Genomic DNA, 22,593 nt, shown 5'->3' with positions numbered 1-22,593 from the left:
GAGAGCCAGCCATTTAATGAGTCACATTTAACAACTTAATGCTTCAACCACACAGGGAAGGAATCACATTGCTATCGCCAGATAAGTGACATCTTTGTTAGGCTTGTTTTTATGTGACTGGTGTGGTGTTGGGACATGGCGAAGTTAGCAAGCTAGCTTACTAGCCGGCTGTCTGCTGGTTGGCTGCTGGCTTGCTGATTCGGTCATGTATTCATGCTGCATTAGCACAAAATACCCGAACAGCTTGGTTGGTTAAAAATAGTGATCCAAATCCACTAGATGGCGCTCTCTGTTCACCAAAGGGTTGAAAACGCACCGAATTACCGTTTATTGAGCCCTTTTCTTTAAACCAAGAGCTCCATCTGTTGGGGTCACCAAATACAACTGATGCTTCATGGCATCACTAGTTGGTGCACCCTCTGCCGCCGGGTTAGGGTTAGGGTAACGGTGTCCCTCCTCCTCACACCCTGGCGCTCTGGAGAACGTCTCCCGGACTGTGTCGGTTAGCTCTCCTCCCCCAAGCTGCAACACACTTTACGGCCACACTGATATGTGTTGTCACCATGACAACTAACAGGAAGAGACATTTTCTGTACTAGTCAAATACCATGGCAATGCCCTTTTTATCCAATTTAATTTGTATGCAGAGACGGTTTAGGATTAATAGTTTTTGTTTGAATTCAAAACGATAACTATGTGTTTGAAACTGCGTCCGTAGAGCGTCAAAAAGTAAAGAACGAGTAGGGATGAGAACGAGTTGCAGAGGTTCAGAAATGTTAAGATTCGACGTATCTGTTGTTTGCAGAAATGTACAATACCATCAGTTCCTTTTGAAAGAAACACTGCTGAACTGAGCTGCTGCTTTGTCTTAATTTCACTGAGAATTAACAATATTATCTTTTAGGAAACACCATCATCATCTCTTCTAAATCCACTGCTCTGATAAGCCGGGAAAAGTGCTTACGCAATCTGTCCACATTAGTGTCTTAATGGACTATCCACTGCAAATTCATTTTCCATGCCATTTGCTATTCTGCAAACATTACAGCCCTCACTGTTACAGTTAATGACACATCTCATCTCTACAGTTTTCACTTTGAACTGAACGTGCTAAGATCAGGTTTAGTATTTAGCGAGTACTGGACCCTCTGTGAACTCCAAATAGACCTCAAGCCCTTTGAAAGAGCCCAGGTCATCATTTTTACAAAGTAAAATAAAGTAAGGCTATATTTCCTCATATAATTTGGTGGATACACATGTACCTCCGCACCCGTACGGTATATACAGTACAAACAGCTGTTATGGTAGAACAATGTATTATAAAATAGAAAGGTCTACAAGAAGGAGTCAGCAAAGAGGTCTCACACGTTTGCACGCCCCATTAGGTCTTTCCAATACACACCCATACATTTACAATCAGTGGCGTCTACTTTGTGTCCAGACGTCCTCATAGATATTGGGCAACTGCGCTGGACGCGAGCAACGGTTGCATTGATTTCTTCATGTTAATCTTTTACCATGTGATATAAATTAACCAGGGCAATACGGTAGTGTAGTGGTTAGCACTGTCGCCTTTGTGCGAAGAGCAAAAGTCCTTCATTGTTAAAGGGGAATCATAAACAACAAAGGACACTGTGGCACACGCCAAGAGTGTCCCTCAATGTCGCTTCGATAGAAAGAGAATATTGAAGGAACAACCACAATTTAAGGAGAAAGGACAGTCCAGGTAAAAATGTGATTTGGATATAAAATATAGGTGTAGGTGTAGTGGTTAGCACTGTCGCCTCACAGCGAGAAGGTTCCACGTTCGCATCCCGGCTGGGGTCCTTCTGTGTGGAGTTTGCATGTTGTCCCCGTGTCTGCGTGGGTTTTCTCCGGGTTCTCCGGTTTCCTCCCACAGTCCAAAGACGTGCAGGTGTTCGGTTCATTGATGACTCTAAATCACCCGTAGGTGTGAATGGTTGTCTGTCTCTGTTCGTCTCTATGTGTCCTGTGATAGACTGGCGTCCTGTCCAGGGTGGACCCCGCCTCACGCCCGATGTCAGCTGGGATCGGCTCCAGCCCCCCGCGACCCTGACAGGGACAAGCGGTTGAAGATGAATGAATAAATAAAAATGAACTAGTGATAAAACATCTGTAAACGAAACTATAAAAACTGTAAATCATAAACTGTAACACTGTGGTGGTGGGAGCAAAGAGCTGGGTGGGCAGCAGGTGTATTTGAGTCCTTCACAATTCAAACACAGGATCAGTGCAGTGCTAATGGCCTGGCATGCGTGCCTTTACCCTCTCCGTCGTTTACCCTATGCTGTATACACACCACCAATATACAGACCCCTGCATGACGGAGCCTCCTCCTTTATGGGAGCTGTTGAATATTTTATTACATCTTTCCACTGCACATTTCCTCAGCAAGTCGAAAAGTGTGCGAGGACGGTGCTAGAGGTCAGGAAGAGGGAAACAGCGAAGCAGGGGGCGGGCACAGAGAAGAGACGGAATCGAATCAAAAGGAGATGTGGAGAAAGATGAAAAGAGGAATTATAGAGAAGGGCTCCGTATGGGAGCCGTGGAGGATGTGTTTTCCGGCAGCAGCAGCCTCAGCAGCTACACCCCCCCACCCCCCACCTCCCCTCCCTGTCCCGGCTGCCCGCTACGCCTGCTGCGGTCCCATTCTCCTCTCCACAGGCTCACAGTGCTGGTTTTGCCTGATAGGATGATTTGCCACTTCGTTACTAATTGATAATCGCCGGAGAGAAACACTCATTAGCCCAAGTGCTGAATAGTGCAGCTAGCGTGCTGACATTTTCAGCCTCTCTGTAATGACTGTGTTGATGTTGGCGAATCTGTCTCCTCCTAACGCACTGCAAAACAGGCTCGGTGCAGAAGAGACGGGGCCAAAGAGAGCGACGGCTTTAAGTGAGAGTGGAGAGGTAGAGAGCAGTCTTTGGTGCACCATCAGAACCTGTCTGCACAGAAGTGCTCCTGTCCTTTCAATACAATCACAGTAACGCTTAGTGTTGCTATTCCAGCACCACCACTGATTATCATTGACTCCTACTGTAGTCTCAACGTGGAGAACTTAACACCGAACTTTCTTGTGATCTTGTTCATAGAATTCCTTCAATCATACATTTTCTTTACGATCAGGGATGTAGTCAAAGTCCCAGAAGAGGTCCAGTCGAGTCCGAGTCAGGAACGGGTCCAAAGGCAATCGAGTCCAGAGAAAAAACAGTTAAAAGGAAGAAGATTGATCCGTCTTCTAACATCAAACTAATAAATGGAGACTGACTGGCTTCATTTTCTGCATTAAACTGTTTTCTAGTCACTTATACTCCTCATACATGTATCTACCTATATGTTTAGCTATCACGCACACACACCCACCCACACGCACAGTAGAAGAGTGTGTCGTCCACCATTCGAGAGATTGGCTGTTCGATCCCCACTTCCCCTGGTCCACGTGTCAAAGTGTTCTTAGGCAAGACACTGAACCCCGAATTGCTCCCCGTGCTGCGCATGGGTGTGTAAATGTGGTGTGAATGGTTACATTAGATGGTGTGTAGATGTCCACTGCCATCAGTGTGAATGTCTGTGTGAACGGGTGAATGTGACAAACACTGTGAAAGCGCCTTGAGAAGTCAGAAGATTAGAAACGCGCTATATAAGTACAAGTCCATTTATGCCATACTGAACTATAATGCTGACTAGTGATGTTACCCAACCACGGGCCAAATATATGGTACCCAAAATAGACGTCATGTACTCAAAACCTCAAAAGCCAACATGACAAAGCTGAACTGACTGCAACCGTTCAATTTCCCCTCAACCAGCCAGCGTGCACCTACGGGCGTAAAGAACCAATCAGGCCTGGAGTTAGGGGTCCGTGTCCAATCAGCTGTGAGTACTTGTTCCTCCCATTCGGTGCGGTCACGCGCCAATACCCTTTACAACACCTCTGGGCTCCCTCTGCTCTTCTGGCAGCCGGCCCTCCACCGGCTGGGATAATATTGTGTAATTGTTATTGACATATTGTGACTGGGAGAGGATAAGCAAGAACGTTCTCCTCTCCTCTGTAAAATTAACAGCTTGTGACACGCTGGTGAACTGCAGGAGTCAAGCTGAAGGCTCGTGTGGAGGGGGCTGCAAGTAGAGGACTAACAAATGATCGGAATCATTAAAATGTAACGCCACTCTCTCTCACTAATCATTGAGTGATCCCAAATATTGCGACTTAAACATGCTTCACGTAACACTCACCTGTTCTCCGACAGTGACTTAGCGGTGAAGCAGAATAACAAATAGTAAAGGTTGCACTCCAACAATTAACGGAGGTCATGTGACTGATCTTTAAGGGCGCACTCACACTGTCCTTCCGCACTGCGCCCCAGGCTTTAGGGTCCTTGTCCCCCCCCTCCAGGCCCGTTTGTACTCACACTACCTGGGCCTCGGAGAATGCTTCTTGCTGCCTATACGTCATCACGCCGTAACACGTCACACGCATTGATGACGTCATGGCGATGCGTCGCTTTGTCTACAAATCTTTCCGTAGACCTCAGAGTTTTTGTGCGTCTTGTCGACTGTGTTTGAATCTTTTCATCGACCAAATCTGCAGTAAACACTCCACCTCCGCATCACACCAACGTGAACCTTTCACCGCCATTGTTGTTGTTGTTAAATGTCCGCGCATGGTCCCTCCTTCTTTTTTCTATGTCCAAACAGCACATAAATGACGTCAGAACCGTCGTAGGCCTCGTGCTCGTGCTCGTACACGTGCAAACATGCTGTACAAAAGCCCATCTCTCTCAAACGGGCCGTGGACGGCCAGCTGGCCGCAGCTAGACGCGGAGCGGTGGCACTCACACTGGTCAAACGCACTAGGCTTGACCCGAAAAACCGGTTTTGGCCGGGTGCGGAAGGACAGTGTGAGTGCGCCCTTAAACACCATGTAAACACCGTACCCCGGGTAAAATCGAAGTTCTTATTCCCCCTGTTGACAGACCTGGATAACTCCTTCAGTACCCCGATCATTCATGCATGTAAACAGCTTAACCGGACTATTATTTGGTTTTACGTCTGCGAATGCTCCGTAGGTTAGAACTCACCCCCTTCCCACTCCGCGGCAGTAGCTTGTGACCCGGAAATAGATTAAACCAGGAAGCAACGGCGCTGAAAACAACAATAACAACATAAACAACACAAGCTACGGGGAGGGAGGACTTTGCCATGGCGTGTAACATCACTACCAAGAAGACCTGTTTCTGTCCACCATTTTTGCCTCGCTTGTGATTTTGACAACGGTGAACTGGATGATAAAGCAGTATTCAGTCCAGCTGTATGTTGGCGGAGCGCCACCTGCTGTACAGGAAGTCAAGTTGCTCTCGTCGTTTTCCCATTCAACCCCCTCTCATGTGTCTGTGGTGAACCTCAATAATCCCATATTCCCTTTACCGCGGTAAGGCCATTTTCGGGTTACTGATGCGCATGTAAACGCGCTGACTGGACTTGTTGCAGTAGCTCAGTCCATAGGTGACTTGGCTGGGAACTGGAGAGTCACTGGTTTAAGTCCCTGTGTGGACCATGAATGGAGCTTGGACTGATGGCTGGAGAGGTGCCAGTTCATCTCCTGGGCACTGCTGAGGTGCTGTTGAGCAAGGCACCTAACCACCAACTGCTCAGGGCGCCGGTCACTGGCAGCCCTTCGCTCTAACATCTCTCCACTAGTTGTAAGTGTAGGTCCTGTCTGTGCATGTGTGTGTATTTCGGGCCTGTGTGTGTAACATGGAAAAATAGAGTGAAAATTGAATTTCCCCATTCTTCTTCTTCTTCTTCTTGAGTCCAGTGATTGTCGGCCGTACCACTTTCCCGACTCCCTGAACAAATTGCTTAATTTAAATTTAAATCTGGGTTCTCGTTCACGTGAGACATGGCTCCTAAAGAAAAGCCTTGTAATTCTGGCTGATATTTAATTTTCCGTCTATGAACTCATCTAAATAGACTAAAGTAAGATGTGTGAGGTGTGCAGATGAAGGGTGTTTGGCTTTTCTCCATGGCCACAGTGCACAGAGATCGGAGTTTAGGCTGACCTCCGCATATCAGTCAAACGTCTGCAGACACTGCCATCACACAGAGCTGGGTTAATAAGGGGAAAGTGTCCCTTTTAATAAACTTGGTTCTGAGTAAAAAAATAAGCTGCATCAGCATCCCTCCAGTGTGGCGGTGTGTAATGTGGTCACAGAAGCCAGGCACCACAACTCCCATACACAGCGACACACAGAGAGCTTTCCCAGGTGGTGACAGGCCGCATCAGTACTGTGCGAACTCATTTGGAAAGGGCTTTAATAGATAACAGATTTCCAATGGAACAGAGTGTGAAACTCACGGTATATAAAAGTTTCACACACTGTTCACTGTGAGGGCTCTCAACCTTTCGGCTCAGTGAGAGCGGTGATTGAATCCACTCGCTGCAGTCAGGTGTGTGTGGCACTGATTGGCATTGATGAAGCCCAGCTGTGGGGAGTCTTCATGTCCCCTGAGTGTCCAGTGCTCTGTGCTGACTCACTGTCTCACCATCAGAGGTAGTGAGAGCGTCTCCCTATGTATTTCTGAACACTATCGCAGAGCTTTTTGTGTATTTGTCGGCCTGTTTTCTAGTGTATCGTAGGGGTGCGGGAGAGTTCGTTGTGTCTCAAGCCTTCTTTTTTGGTTTGGTTTTGGGTCAGCTGCTTGGCAGCGATGGTTGAGTTTATCGTCTGTTAAGCCCTGAGTATTGTCTTAGGGGTTACAGGGATGAACACAACATTAAATTATACTAAAATTAGGGATGTCCGATAATATCGGCCCTCCGATATTGAGTTAAAAAAGTAATATCGGGAATTATCGGTATCAGGTTTTTACAACCGATGTTAGTTCTGTAGGCTTCAGCATTTACGAGGCTGCATGAATGCAACATGGGACGTTTACAGGCGTGTGCTTGATGACGTATAACAACAACAACACGCTAGACTCGTAGGTTGCTAACCGTGGCTAACAAGCTGGCCTACCCGGTGCATGAGATGTCCATGGTTTGGAAGTATTTCCAAGTGTCACCTACTAACAGTAAATTTGCGATTTGCTGCAAGGCGTCTTCCTTTAATACATCAAATTTGATCACCCACCTCAAGAAGAATCATGCGGAGTTATACGCTACATTTGTGCAGAAAAGTGATGAAAAAAAGCAAATCTGGCACTTTTTTCAATAACTTATTTTGTACAGACTGTGTTTACATTTGAAAAGCCATGTTGCATTTATGTATGCATCCAGTGGGGCATCACAATACAATTAGGCATAATGTGTTAATTCCATAATAGGTGATATGTGATGAATTTTGGTGTAAAAAGGCTGCATATATCGGTATCGGGTGATATCGGTATCGGAAATTAAGGGTTGGACAATATCGGAATTTCGGATATTGGCAGAAAAGCTAATTAAAATATCAACTCGGGGAAGAGGGAGTCAAGGAACTGGTTGTTTTTAAAAAAGTAAATCAGGCTTTTATTAACCCTCAGCTCAATCACGAAGAATACACGGCTGGCAGACTACACAGCTTCACGCAGCCGTCACCAGATGCACATCATACCTTGCTTACCCACTCAACCGCACCCATCAAGGGAACACCGTGTTTGGTGTTTGTGTATAATGGATCGTATTGTTCGAAGTGCATTTTCTACCTTATGATTATCTCCTTTGTTTATCTTGTGTAAAATGCCATTATTCAATAAGTAATAAGGGGTGACTGTGGCTTAGTGGTAGAGTGGGTCGTCCTCCATTTGAGAGATCGGAGGTTAGATCCCCGGTCCACATGTTGAAGTGTCCTTGGGCAAGACGCTGAACCCCGAATTGCTCCCCGTGCTGCACATGGGTGTGTGAATGTGGTGTGAATGGTTAGATTAGATGGTCTGTAGATGTCCGCCGCCATCAGTGTGAATGTCTGTGTGAACGGGTGAATGTGACAAACACTGTGAAAGCGCCTTGAGTAGTCAGAAGAAAGGTGCTTTATAAGTACAAGTCCAGTCCAAGTCCAATAATAATGTGTGTAACTTTAGGTTTGGCAATAATATAACTTTAATATTTGACTTTGTTCATGTGAGTCCCTGAATTCTCATTTTTGGTTCACTCTTGCATACAGAGACCAAGGTCAGCCAACGAGCAGCTCCCCTGGAGCCGGCAGGGTGTCGGGTCTCGCTCAAGGACACTTGTGTCTGCTTCAGTCCGCTTGCTCAACCGTGAAGATCACTACATTAATGGATGTTTTCTCCCCCTGTCCGTTGAAGTACATTACACTGTGGATGAGAAGCCCTTGGTCAATAGGACTCTGTATCATTACTTAACACCTTGACACGGCTGTATATCAGTCACTCACACACTTAAGCCTGGAAGTTGCCACCTTGCAGTCTAACACACATGGAAAAAGCAGAGTTTCAACCAAAGTCCTCACATCACTAAGCTTTAGAAACGACTTTAAAAGCAGCATGACTGATTTAAAATGCCTTGATCTGTGATGCTTTGAAAGTATATTGCTTACAACAGTCAGAACATAAAAAGTGCCGTATGTGTTGACGGGCAGTGCTCCGTACCTTTCATCTCCCCCATGTCAAGAGTCTTGCCCAGCTGCTCCAGCAGGTCCGCTCTCGCAGCGTTCTTCTTGTGCTTTTTGCCGTCGTAATGTTGCTGAGCCATGCCGGGGTTGTTGAACCAGGCGTTGCATAGCTGGCAGTAGCGGTCCGAGTCGCGGCGCTGTCGCGGGGAGGTCATGGGAGACGTTTCTGGTGAGCTCTTTACGGGACTGGGTGACGCCTCTGAAGGGAAAAACAAAACATAATTTAAGGTTCTGCAGGACTTTTTACTGGTTCGAAAGGTGACACATGTTCCTCAGTGACTTTGTGTTGTTGTGTCAGAGCGCAGTAAATCAGCAGGACGACCAAATCAGTTTTCATTTTCACCTATTCTTATTTCCACACACATTTGGAGCAAAATACCCGCAGGGTAGAGTTCGATGTGACGGAGGAGAGCAGCGCTGCAGCACCAGCAGGGGGAGGCTTCATGTTAGCCGACATGATAAATCAAAATGGGCCCTGATACTGGCTCCTTAGGGTCCCTTCAGGACATCTTTGCAAATGTATTATTCGTCAGGGTATATTGGTGAAAAGACAGCAGACACATGTAGCCAGATGATACTGTATGCTAGCTAGTTAGTATAATTCACATGTTTGTGTGTGTATCAGACCTGGTTTCCCCCTGCACGTCTCATGCAGGTGAGACTTTTACTCCGGAGCGACTTTTAATCCGAAAAATATGGTACTTTTTCTGCATTACCCTTTAAACTGTATGTTTAAATTTTTTAACCAAGAATGCAGACTATTAACAGCAGCCTACAAACACGAGTTGACTTTTTAAAGTGGAGATTAGTAGCCAGCGGTGTAAAAGAACAATGTAAGGGATTTAATGAGCGCTGATCAGCAGCAATGTAATGATGACTGTGGCCTTGCTGCCGCAGCCCCTCAATAACAAGCTGTTTCTCCATTAAACGCCTGAAGAGGAAAACCTAAATTCTCCTTGGCAAATGGATTAAAGAGCCCGCTCTCCTCGTGGCTGCCCACTTGCGCGTTCACGCATGAATGACGGCATTAACCCTGAACGAGTGCCGCGTTGCGCCGAGCGTTCCTCCGACACATAACGGCACTATCAACTTAATCAGTTTCAACCCTCCAGTGCTCGGCCCACCCCGAGTCAACATTTAGCGTTGTCCCATTATGTCCCATTACACCGGACTGCATCTCAAAGAGAAAAATGGCGGGTAGAGAATGTATGGAAGCTTTAACCGTCAGCACATCTGCGTTTACAGCCTTCAGAGGCTCAGAGCAGAGCCACGGGCACAGCAGAGTGCACATTTGCATTGTATTTTACATCCAGCACTTGGCTGACGCCCGCATCCACGGCAACTGGCTATTATGTCGGATTTGAATCCGTGACTTTGTGGTTACGGGGTGACCTCTCCGACTAATAGGCCAATGTAAACTGTCAGGCTTAATTTAATCTCTGCAGTTCCCTTTTGTAAGGAGGTCGGAGGTCAGCTACACAACAGAAGCCCAGGAGCTGTCTCGGAGTGAATGCCTTGCTCAAAAGGAGTGAGTGAGAGTGGCGTGCGTCCTCCGTACACTCCAACAACTCAATCCAAGGACTCATAACTAACTAGCCATTATGTAAGCAGCCCACCCACTAAGATTCAGATTGGAGGAGCGCCGCCCGCAGTGGGAGCCCTCTAGTCAGGAGGAAAACTACAGTCTGTAGCTGCACATGTAGAGAGGTGACATTCTCCATCCAGGCAGTTTAGACACTGCTGGCATATGAGACATAACCTGAAAGGACAGCACCTAGTTTGAGCAATGAACACTGACGACTCAGGCAGTTGCCTACGAGAGCAGCGAGAGAGTGACAGAATGTAAGAGAGAGGATTTAAAGGCTGCGGAGAACTCAAACAGGGGGAAATATTTACTGTTCGCGGGGACGACGGAGAGCGAAAGGGGACTTAGACTTACGTCGCATGTGCTAGCTCGGCTCTGCGCCTCAAACCAGTACAGCAGGGATTTCCGTTACGACTGGGCTACCAGCTCGAAGGCGCATCTTCAGTAGCTTGGTGTATTTTGTTGTTAGTCGTCGTTCCTAATGGAAAAGAGAAATACTTTTCCTCTATTTTGATCCGTGTCCTTGCGTTAATTGTTAATTTATCTCTTGAAATAAGCCAAAAATATGTCAAGCATTTTTACATTCAAATCCATGTCTTTCCCTTTTTTAAATGTTTCATCCTGAACTCAGGGGCCTTAGGAAAATGAATCCAATCAAATTAGGTCGTTGGTTGAGTAGTTGTGGGTCGACACATAGTCATGTTAGTGCTCCTGCCCACTTCTCCTGGTGTATAAGGCTGCGTTCACACTGCAGGTCCTGACGCAAAATTCTGATTTATTGCTCAAATCTCATTTTTTTGTCTGTTCACATTGCAACGTGTCCAAAGCATGTGCTTGTGCATGTGCACCGTAGTCTGCAGCTTCTGTGAAGTGCATGAACATAGCACTTCATGGACTGGAATAAATCTTTAGGATAAAAGAAGTGTAAGAAAAATGTCGACTATTAGAGGATTTCGTGGTCAAATCTGTGCGTAAACGATGCCCAAAGCGCTGAGGGTGAAGAGAAAATGAGAAAAAAGCAGAAAAGCAAATGATTTTCTGCAAATACTCAGGAATTAAAGGTGCACTTGATTGCAAAACCTACGCAAAGATCATTTATCATCATCCGTTCAACCTCTTCATACAGTCTCCTCCTCCTCCTCCAGCGGATTGTAATCACACTGATTTAATATGCGCACTGCCTTTTACGGCAGTGTCCCAGCCAATCGTGTCGCAGCCCACCGGTTTGACCTAAAGTATTTACATCCAACACAAGGTGACAGACTCCTCATTCATATAAGGCTGTGTTATTGCCCCACGGCTCTCCAGCCTCATAGATTCCCCAGCAGGCTCGTAAAGGAGTGAACCCCTTTCGTTCCATTTAGTGCATCATTAGAGCCGTACTGTTTAACACCCCTCTGTGCTTTGATTGAGGGTTCAGCTCAGTTCAGAAGGCGGAGCCCGGCGCCGTCGCCAAGAGGCAGATGGTGTCGACTCGGTGCGGCACCTGCTGCGTAGAGGACACTTTAAACTCCGTCAACAGACCCTCGCTTCTCTACAGTAAAGTTTAAGCGTCAGTGGGGATAAAAATGGGCCTTATTACGTCGCACACATGAATTCTTGGGCTTTGGAGACAGAGTGCCCAGCGCCAGAGACACACCACGGCCCCTCTGAGATGATTGTAGCTTTTTCCCCGAAGACTTACAATTTTTTTTGACATTGATGTCTGAGAAGAACATTTCTGGAGGAATCATCAGTACACTAGGGCATGAATCATCCAAGCCTGATGGTCTTGATTTATCATCATCAAGTCAAGGAGACAGTAGACATGCCACGTTTCATAATGGAAGCCTTGCGGCTGATTAGTCAGAGGACACACACACACACACACACACACACACACACACACACACACACACACACACACACACACACACACACACGCACGCGCACGCAGTAGTGGTTTGTTGGAGTGATAGGCTTTCTGCTGTCTGATCAGATGTGAGGGTGACGGGTTCAGACTGCAAAAAGGGGGAGAGATTGAAGTAATCTAGCACAGTGAAGTGAAGCAGTTCTACACTTAGGTTAGAGTCTCCTGTCAAAAGAGCTGGAGCTGGGCGCTGCACTGCGACTGCCCACTGCTCCTGGTGTATAAGGCTCCGTTCACACTGCAGGTCTTAACGCACAATTCTGATTTAATGCTCAAATCTGTTTTTTGTCTGTTCACATTACGTCTATAAATGTGGCCGGTCTACAGATTGCTGTGTGAACAGCTCACGCTCCTGAAGTGACCCGCGTGCGCAGTTGATCATTGAAGACATCACGCCACAACGGTGTTTACAGACGCGAACATGGCAACGGCAAGCGGTATTGTAGGACTTTATGGCTTAATGCCAAAAACAGTGAGTGGAGGAAGTGTCACCCCAAATACTAACGAGGTCTAAAACTTCAGTGTGTCCTCCATGTTTGTTTTGATTCTGTCCCTGGTTCCCGCCTGTGGCACAAATTTTTGTCATTCATTTACAAAACAGTGCAGCGCGGATCAGAATGATGTCATTAAAGGCAACCTGGCTGTTCAGATTGCGGTCCATTCAAAAAAATCAGTAGTAATCAGATTCAGTCGCACATTTAAAAGTGGCCCAATTCTGATTTGTAAATGTCAGATTCATTGCGACTTTTGCTGTTCACACTTCTGTCAAAAGCAAATCAGATATGGGTCGAAAAAAATGGATTCAGGTCACTTGTAACTGCAGTGTGAACGTAGCCTAAGATGGGTTAAAGAGGTACAGTATGAGCTCAGTGCAAGAGAGGCAAATCTGAGCGGTGCGCGTCGCTACACTGGGCGCTACCGCCTCCTCCATAGGAAATGAGTGGAACGGCCGGTGCGTTTCACGTGCACAGGCCTTATCACAGACTATCTGACTGATGAGGGCAGACCAGCAGCTCCTGCGTTCTGTGCGGTGAAATGACTGTTTTTGTCGATGGGGTCTGGTTGCTTTGACCAGAGCATAGAACTTTTTCAGTTCCCCCCCCCATGTAAACTTAAACCGAGCTGTCTGACGGCAAGGTAGAGTGGTGACAATACAATAAATATGTTTTAAAGTATATATAGAATGCACTTAAACTTCTACTTAGTTCCTGTGCCTGTCCTTCTGAATGCTTCTCCAAACTGGGTCCATGCCAACCTTCATCTACTGATGCAGTAGCTCGTGGCAGGCAGTGGTATATTGGGATTTTATGACAGCTAAGGGGCATTGTTCCTCTGACAACACCCTTAGCTGTGATATGATCCCAATATATCCCGGCCCGAAGTGAGCTGCTGCTGTTAAAATATGGTTACTAAGTATGGCAATATTATGTGATGGACAGAATTCAATTTAAACTCTTCCTATTAAAAAACAAATCATCCATAAATCATTGTTCTTATAGAGAAAGCGGCCCTCCAGGCGGGCTGTTGCTATGGAATGTACTTTCTTGTTAGCTTATCCTAACTTAGCCTACAGGTCTGATACCCGAGGTCAACCCGACCTCATAAACTATTATCAATCAGTCATTTCTATTGGTCACGTGTGATCATGTAAGCTACGGTGGCGCTGTCTGCGGTGCTGAACCGGACGACGGCCTAGACACTAACAGCAGAGATCCATTCATTCATTCATCTCTCTTCAACCGCTTGTCCCTGTCGGGGTCACGGGGGGCTGGAGTCGATCCCAGCTGACATCGGGCGTGAGGCGGGGTCCACCCTGGACAGGACGCCAGTCTATCACAGGACACATAGAGACGAACAGAGACAGACAACCATTCACACCTACGGGTGATTTAGAGTCATCAATGAACCGAACACCTGCACGTCTTTGGACTGTGGGAGGAAACCGGAGAACCCGGAGAAAACCCACGCAGACACGGGGACAACATGCACACTCCACACAGAAGGGCCCCATCCGGGATTCAAACCAGGAACCCTCTCGCTGGGAAGCGACAGGGCTTACCACACAACCCGTGTCGCCCGTTTTGAGTATTTTGAAGGTGTTTGTCTGTGGTTTACTGAGATTTTTGCTCGGCCTTTCTGTGCGGAGTTTGCATGTTGTCCCCGTGTCTGCGTGGGTTTTCTCCGGGTTCTCCGGTTTCCTCCCACAGTCCAAAGACGTGCATGTGTTAGGTTAATTGATGAGTCTAAAAATTGCCCGTAGGTTTGAATGGTAGTCTGTCTATGTTCGTCTCTATGTGCCCTGTGATAGACTGGCGTCCTGTCCAGGGTGGACCCCGCCTCACGCCCAATGTCAGCTGAGATCGGCTCCAGCCCCCCGCGACCCCGACCCCGGGATAAAGCGGTTGAAGATGAGATGAAGATGAGATTTACCCACCAAGTTATTAACAGAGGACCAACAGTCCATTAAAAAATAAATAAATCTACGGTAGGACAACGCAAAGCCCCCCCCCCCACACACGCACACACACACATCTGAAAGAAATACACTACCTTGTGTCCATGCGCCAAGGTGACGCATCTACTTCTCAGCTGTAGTTGAACATGTCTCTTCACCTGCGCTAGGTTAGAGCTCTGAGTTGTGTTCAAAAGCCAAACCCCCTCCTTGCACAGTGTTTGTATGCAGACAGAGAAGCAGCACAGAGCCGACCCATTTAGTGTGAACCGAGTTATAAATCTAAGGAGACCACGCCTCTGTGAGGAGAGGGGATCAAAGTGCTCTGGATCCATGCGGTGATCTCTTCCTGATACTGTCCCTTTGCCTACAGACCTTCTGCGACACAGCACACAAAGCATTTTGTCATTTTCACTTTGTCTCCCAGGAGGAATATCGGGCGAGCTCGTCCAGACCGTGAAACGCAAACAAACAAAACATCTCCACCCCGGAGATTTATTACTGTGTGAAGCGAGCTGAACCTGAAGTGCAGACTGTTTGTCCTTTACACTCTGTTGTCTTGTTTGTCCTTTGCAGAGGGGGGCACTAACTGAGCCTGCTCTTAATGACTGTCAGGGGGAAACTCAGTTATAAATTAAATAATATATATATATATATATTTGCAGAAAATAGGAATACTAAAGGAAAGGTAAAAATGTTCTTAAGTACAGTTCTTACTAAATGTACTTACATTTCACTGCTGATGTAGTGTTGTTGAATTACATTTGATGCGGTGTGTGTGTGTGTGTGTGTGTGTGTGTGTGTGTGTGTGTGTGTGTGTGTGTGTGTGTGTGTGTGTGTGTGTGTGTGTGTGTGTGTGTGTGTGTGTGTGTGTGTGTGTGTGTGTGTGTGTGTGTGTGTGTGTGTGTGTGTGTGTGTGTGTGTGTGTGTGTGTGTGTGTGTGTGTGTGTGTGTTGAATTACATTTGATGCGGGGCTGTATGGACGTGTGTGTGTGTGTGTGTGTGTGTGTGTGTGTGTGTGTGTGTGTGTGTGTGTGTGTGTGTGTGTGTGTGTGTGTGTGTGTGTGTGTGTGTGTGTGTGTGTGTGTGTGTGTGTGTGTGTGTGTGTGTGTGTGTGTGTGTGTGTTCAATTACATTTGATGCGGGGCTGTATGGACGTGTGTGTGTGTGTGTGTGTGTGTGTGTGTGTGTGTGTGTGTGTGTGCGTGTGCGTGTGCGTGTGTGTGTGTTGAATTACATTTGATGCGGGGCTGCATGGACGTGTGTGTGTGTGTGTGTGTGTGTGTGTGTGTGTGTGTGTGTGTGTGTGTGTGTGTGTGTGTGTGTGTGTGTGTGTGTGTGTGTGTGTGTGTGTGTGTGTGTGTGTGTGTGTGTGTGTGTGTGTGTGTGTACAGTAAAGTAACAGCAATAAAAAATTTAACTTTTTTCTGCTTTTGAACTTATTTTCTTACTTTCTTTAGAATTTATTTGAGCAGGGGGGGGGGAAACCAACTCATTGAGATTAAAACTTAGACTACCAATTGAAGAAAAGACACTGAAACATCATGAAGCCTTTTCTTTATTTTGAGCCCACTCGCTGGGGCGATTGGTTTAAAGAAAAGGGCAGAGCTTTGGTGTTATCATGAGCAGTATTAGTGGTTAAAAAAGACGTTTGAATGCCTTCACGATGCTGCCCCGAGCTAATCAGACAAACAAACGAGACTTTAGCAGTGAAACGTACTTGGGCACGGTACGGATGGACAGTGTGAGTGCGCCCTAAATATAAACTGAGGTCAGCATGCTAACCTGCTCACAATGGCAATGCTAGCATAATGATGCTTAGAAGGTATGGTACCATCTTAGTTTAGCGTGTTAGCATGCTACAACTTGCAATTGGCACAAAACACAACAACTACACAACTAAGGGCGTGATCACACTGTCCTCCCGGACCACGACCCGGACTCTAGGGTACTTGTCCCCCCTCCCTCTCCCCCCCGCGCCCCAGCCCCGTTTGTACTCACACTACCTGGGCCTCGGCCAATGCTTCTTGCTGTCCATAGGCCATCACGCCGTAACACGTCACACGCATTGATCGCGTGTGTGTGGCTTTGTTTACAAATCTTTCCGTAGACCTCGGAGTTTTTGTGCGTCTTGTCGACTGTTTTTGAATATTTTCATCCGACCAAATCTGCAGTAAACACAACGTGAACCTTTCACCACCATTGTTGTTGTTGTTAAATGTCCGCGCATGGTCCGTCCTTCTATTTACATGTCCGAACAGGCGGACATAACGCTACTGCCGTAGGGCTCGTGCTCGTGCTCGTACACGTGCGCACGCTCGTGCTCGTACATGTGCAAACGGCTCCGCTAAAGCCCACCTCTTTCAAGCGGGCCGTGGCGGCCCAGCTGGCCCCAGTTGAGCGCGGAGCGGGTGCGCTCACACTACTTAAAGGTACTAGACTTTAGCTGAAAAACCGGTTTTGGCCGCGGCCAAAAGGACAGTGTGATCACGCTCTAAGACTGGTGGAAATGTCATTAGTTTATTGGAAAAATGTCAAATTTGACCTGAGTAAAAGACACAGTAAAGTTTTGTAATATCTCAAGACATTTGTCTCGGCCAGTGGACCAGCTGACATTGCCATTCCTAAAGCACCACGGCTAGTGTGGCTTAAAATCACTTTCACAATCTATTTTATTAAAGAATGCTAAAATATAAGAAACGCATTAATGAAACCTACCTCATTATTTGCTCATTGTTATGTCATTTAGACCTTCATCACTCTAACCAAGTGTTTATTCTCTTTATTATTCTCACCATTACACCAAGTCATAACAATGATAACACTGTAACAGCAACTTCCTGTGATTTTCATTCCTTCGTGGATGCTCCAACTTTTTTGAGGATCTCAGAATAGAGTTGCTGCACTGCACCAAAATGGAAATGCATGAAAATGTAAAATGGTCCTAAAGCGGAGACAGCCCATTAAAAAGTTTGAATAACAGGGAACCAGAAGAGGGCACAAAATACTGGGGGCCCTTAACTGCTGTGATTCATATGCTTTAGAAGTTTTTCATCGTTAGACGGGACAGATTGAGACGTTTAGATCAGCAGATAATTGTCTCATTTATACGTGAAGGAAAAGAGTCATGGACGTGTTGCAATATGAACATTGAAGCACCAGATTTCCTCAAATCATTTCCCAGTAAATCAGTGCAGGGCAAATAAATCCCCACATTAAGCTGCAGATGTTAAAATAAGTGACATTCATGGCAGCTATTGCGCTCCCGGCCCAGACAATTGGAAACTGGCCAGAATATGGAAACAGTGCATAGGGAATACATGTGGCAGATGACAAATTAACAGTCATTCAGCCTCCCTGAAGCTAGAAAGTGAATCGGAGTTGCAACACTAGCAGTCAATATTCAACTTGAAATGCATGCAGATGAGCATGTGCTATATGGGTCAGTGAAAATATCCACATCAACGCAACTGTGTCAAAGGGCAAACAAGGGTTATTGATCAGCCTTTACCACCCTGATGAACTCTCATTTCTGATTGGTCAATAACAGCTTTCAGAGGTCCGAACGGAGACCGTTGCTACAGGCGACGTCCATCAATCCACAGAAAGAAGTACGGTACTTCAGTCTGGTCAGCTGTGGTAAACTACACAATAACTGCAACATAAACTACATATTTTGGTGGCAAAATACACAATAAGTGTAACAAAAATTAAATATTTTGGTGGATTCAAGGCATGTTTATGTGTTTTAGTTGGGAAGAAATTCTTTGTAACCATAGGTAAGACCGTTGCTATGAATAGCAGACCGTTGCTAAGGGCCAAGTCAGTCAATCCACAAGAAGAAGTCCGGTACTTCAGTCTGGTCAGCTGTTGCAAAATACACAATAACTGCAACAAAAAAGTACACGTTTTGGTGGCTAGGAGGCATGTTTATGTGAATCAGTTGGGAAGAAATTCTTTGTAACCATAGGTCAGACCGTTGCTATGAATAGCAGACCGTTGCTACGGACCACGTCCATCAATCCATAGAAAGAAGTCCAGTACTTCAGTCTGGTCAGCTGTGGTAAACTACACTAACTGTTACAAAACATATTTCGGTGGCCCGGGAGGCATGTTTGTGTGTTTCAGTTGGGAAGAAATTCTTTGTAACCACAGGTCAGACCGTTGCTATGAATAGCAGATCGTTGCTACGGACCACGTCGATCAATCCACAGGAAGAAGTCTGGTACTTCAGTCTGGTCAGCTGTGGCAAAATACACTAACTGTTACAAAACATATTTTGGTTGCCGGGTGGCATGTTTATGTGTTTCAGTTGGGAAGAAATTCTTTGTAACCATAGGTAAGACCGTTGCTATGAATAGCAGACCGTTGCTTCAACTGTCAGATGAAATTCTCGCAAGTTCAGTCGAAATTCAGAGCAACAGCTTACGCAGAGATTTTCAACACTATGAGTTCAGATTGATGACGGTGCATTTTGCAAATGTTTATCATGGGTTTGGAAATCGGGGTTATGGACCCAAAGGGATGATGTATACCATCTGTTCCAATGGAAAGCATCAAGTTATGAGGATCTCCCATGACAACAGAGACGTAGCTTCTCATCAGTGTGCATCAAGGCCTATGTAACAGCAGCACCTGCGTGGATCTTTGGTGTTTGGGGTGAATGAGGGAAACGAAATGCTTGGCAAGCTAGAGTTTTTTAGCAACCGAATACCGGCTGACAGCAGGCTGGAACAACATCAGGTCCCCAGAGGAAGGCTGATCAACAGAGGGATGCAGCCAGTCTGCTGATGTTATTTATGTAGAAATCAATAGTCCGGGCCTCCCGGTGCCCTGGATTTATCTTCCTGACATTTTCTATTTGTGACAGATCTGGGTGCCTGTACAATAGAGGTGCTTTAAATGACTGTTTCAGAGGATAAAACAAGCTAAACTAGCAGTTCCTTTATTTCAACTGTGAGGTTTATTGTCCCATGGTGTTTTTAATGGGGTTTCAGGCTTTTCCAATCTATGGTACTATTTTATTTTAGTGATGGAAGGTCAAATGTAAAGTGAACGGATCTCTGCACAAAAAACTGATTACCAGAAGCTGCGATCCAAAAAAGTAGGACTGTCTTTTTCTTATGTATCCGTCAGGTGGTGAGGAGGCTCCAGTGTCCCAGTAGTTTGCTTGGTGTCAATGCGATTAATGTGCGGTGGCTGAGCTAGCCCCTCTTTTGGCTGAGCTGGAGCCGCCTCTATTCTGAACCATTGGCCACAGATGGCATGCTTAATCGCTGTGTCTGTCACTGACATGTTGCAAAACACCAGTAGCCAAAAGGGTGCTGTGTGAGATGATGGCACTGGGATTAGAATGGTCTGAAAGCAAAGTACAAATGCGATCAAATAGTGTTGAAGCTCACTAAACCTAAAACCACAGTGCCTGTGAATAGGCAGGTCGTGGTTACCCTCAAAGCAATTTCAGTCAAAAGCAACTGGACTTGGTTATTTGTCTAGGAAGACGTTTCACCTCTCATCCAAGAGGCTTCATCAGTTCATGTACGTCTCTGACCAGGCTGGGACTGGACCAGGACCAGGACGAGGCTGGGACTGGACCAGGACCAGGACCAGGACCAGGCTGGGACTGGTCCAACTAACTTCCACTCTTAACGATGGTCGTTGGCACCTGGAGCACAAAGGGTTCCAGTGACATCAGCGGCCTTGAGAGAGGTTAAATACTTGGATCTCCACACCAGTTAGTTGGACCAGTCCCAGCCTGGCCCTGGCCCTGGTCCTGGCCCTGGTCCTGGTCCAGTCCCAGCCTGGTCCTGGTCCAGTCCCAGCCTGGTCAGATGCGTACATGAACTGATGAAGCCTCTTGGATGAGAGGTGAAACGTCTTCCTAGACAAACGACCAAGTCCAGTTGCTTTTGACTGAAATTGCTTTGAGTATCACGTATCTTTCACTATTATTAGCTATACAATGGTCAGCAAACTATCAACTTCATGGAAAACACTTGTTCCAGGTTCTTCCAAATAATTGATGTCCTAGAAAGATTGGATGTCCTCAAACATAATACCATTTACCTTTTTTATAGTGTTTCTGTCATCACAGTGGAAGTTTTATGCCAAGTCATTTCATTATCTTTAACAACACTGAAAATAACAAACTTCAAAATACCAAATCCTAAACTGTCCCCACAGAAAACAACATTCTGTATAAAAGATGTTCCTCTTCCTAATCTCCTAACCTGTGAAAAACAATAACAAAAACAGGATTTCTCTCTCTTTTGCATTCACGCTGCCTGGAAAACACCCATACCTTCAGTAGTTTAGCAATGAATTGAATAGGAACACTGTTGAGAATAAATAAAAGCTTCGGTTGGCGCTATGCTCTGTTTCCATCACTCCCTAAGAACATAAATATTTCAAACCAGCCAAAACAGAGAGAAATCGATGCAAACCCCCGGAATAAAAAAAAGGAAAAGAACCCACTGGTGGATGATAGGCTGTAAATGCAGCACAGGGGAAGCAGCAGCGTGATGTAGCAGCACTTAAGGTCATGGCAACTGTGCTGCTGACAGATGTGACCCAGAGTGCAGAGTTGCTCAAGGATTCGGGCTGATGCAGATCGAAAAGGAAGCTCCTGTTGTCATTTCTTTAATTTCAGGGTTCAATAGAAACAGGATTCCCCTGTGGCTGCACCGGTGCAAATACTGCCTGAAGTTCTGCAGATTTTACATATCCTGGCCGTCCTATTTTATGTGCTTAAATGCTGTTCTGGTGCTGCTGCAGTGAAATTAACTATTTTATCCTTTTTTTTGTTCAACCAGAGACTTCAAAGGTCTGTCCAACAAACATGAACCCAAAGACAAAAGCTTTGTGAAGCGATCTACTGATTTAATCACACCACAAACTTATAAAGAAGGCCGGGTCTGTTGTTGGCTCTAAGCTCGTCACCCTGGAGGAGGTGGTGGAGCACAGGATGCAAAACTGCTGGTGATCATGGACGATGTCTCCCATCCCTTCCATGAAACCCTGGACGAGCTTCAGAGCAGCTTCAGCAACAGACTCATTCAACCTCGCTGCCTTAAAGAACGCCACAGGAAATCATTCCTACCTGCTGCCGTCAGACTCTACGACGCTGCACAACAACGCTGAGCAACGCTCAGGGAATAAACTCACACTACTCAAAGTGACCTATCACTGAAATGCACCTTTATCTCTCTTGCACATTAAAATCCACATAGCACATTGTAATATAGTGTTTATCTGCGATACTGTACTTTTATTGTTGTTCATATTTAGTATTTTATATTTTATCTTATTTTTAGTACTTCTGTCCATCTATCTATCTATCTTTAGAGGGAAACTAGGATCATTGCCCTGCGATTGTATGCCTCGACCGACCACATTAAAAGAAAAATAGTGCTGAGCACAAAGTAAAACACAGACCTGCGAAGAGCATACAAATGCCTCAGCCAACTGGAGCGCCAACATCAAACAACCAAAGCTCAAGGCTGATCTCCACACGCTGCTCACCCTCAGCGAGTGCTGCGGATGTGAACAGACTCAGGTGTCGGGCTCCAGCACAATCTGAAAATAATATATTTACAATGTTTCTCAGTCACTGATTCCCCTGTTACCTCCGCTCATTATTCTCACACAACTGACAATCTGTAAGTAGATTCAAGGTGAGCAGCTGTCAGCGGATTACCACAGCAGACTTCAATCACCCGAAGGTTAAGAGCAGTTGGTGATTAAATCCAAATAGCACATGCGTGGACACACACAGAAAATCAGCCAACTACACCAGCTCGTTGGGCTGCTGTCAGTCAGTCCTCACTTTACTTTACATGGTACAATTTTTCTTTCAATGGGTTTATGGAAGGGTTTAAACTACCCCTCTGCAATGATCCAGGTGTTTTTATGGAGCGTTTCGGTTCTGTTCAGGCTTTTAAACCTAAATATACGAGTATGATGTCAAACAGTTTAGCCTGTATGCTAACATTTGCGTATTAGCAGTTAGGG

At 46.0% G+C, this 22,593-nt stretch overlaps 1 protein-coding gene across 1 annotated transcript in view; it reads right to left on the bottom strand.

The window, feature by feature from the left end:
• zmat4a (zinc finger, matrin-type 4a) overlaps positions 1-22,593 on the bottom strand; it is a gene marked incomplete at both ends in the record, with an annotated part of 140,319 nt that overhangs the window by 14,909 nt on the left and 102,817 nt on the right. The window contains 1 exon segment of the mRNA XM_083912930.1: positions 8,614-8,835. Within this exon segment, the coding sequence (XP_083769056.1) occupies positions 8,614-8,835 (222 nt within the window).

The sequence above is a fragment of the Echiichthys vipera genome, assembly GCF_963691815.1.
Source record: "Echiichthys vipera genome assembly, chromosome: 4".
Classification (NCBI taxonomy): Eukaryota; Metazoa; Chordata; class Actinopteri; order Perciformes; family Trachinidae; genus Echiichthys; species Echiichthys vipera.
This window is presented reverse-complemented; position numbering and strand designations above follow the sequence as displayed.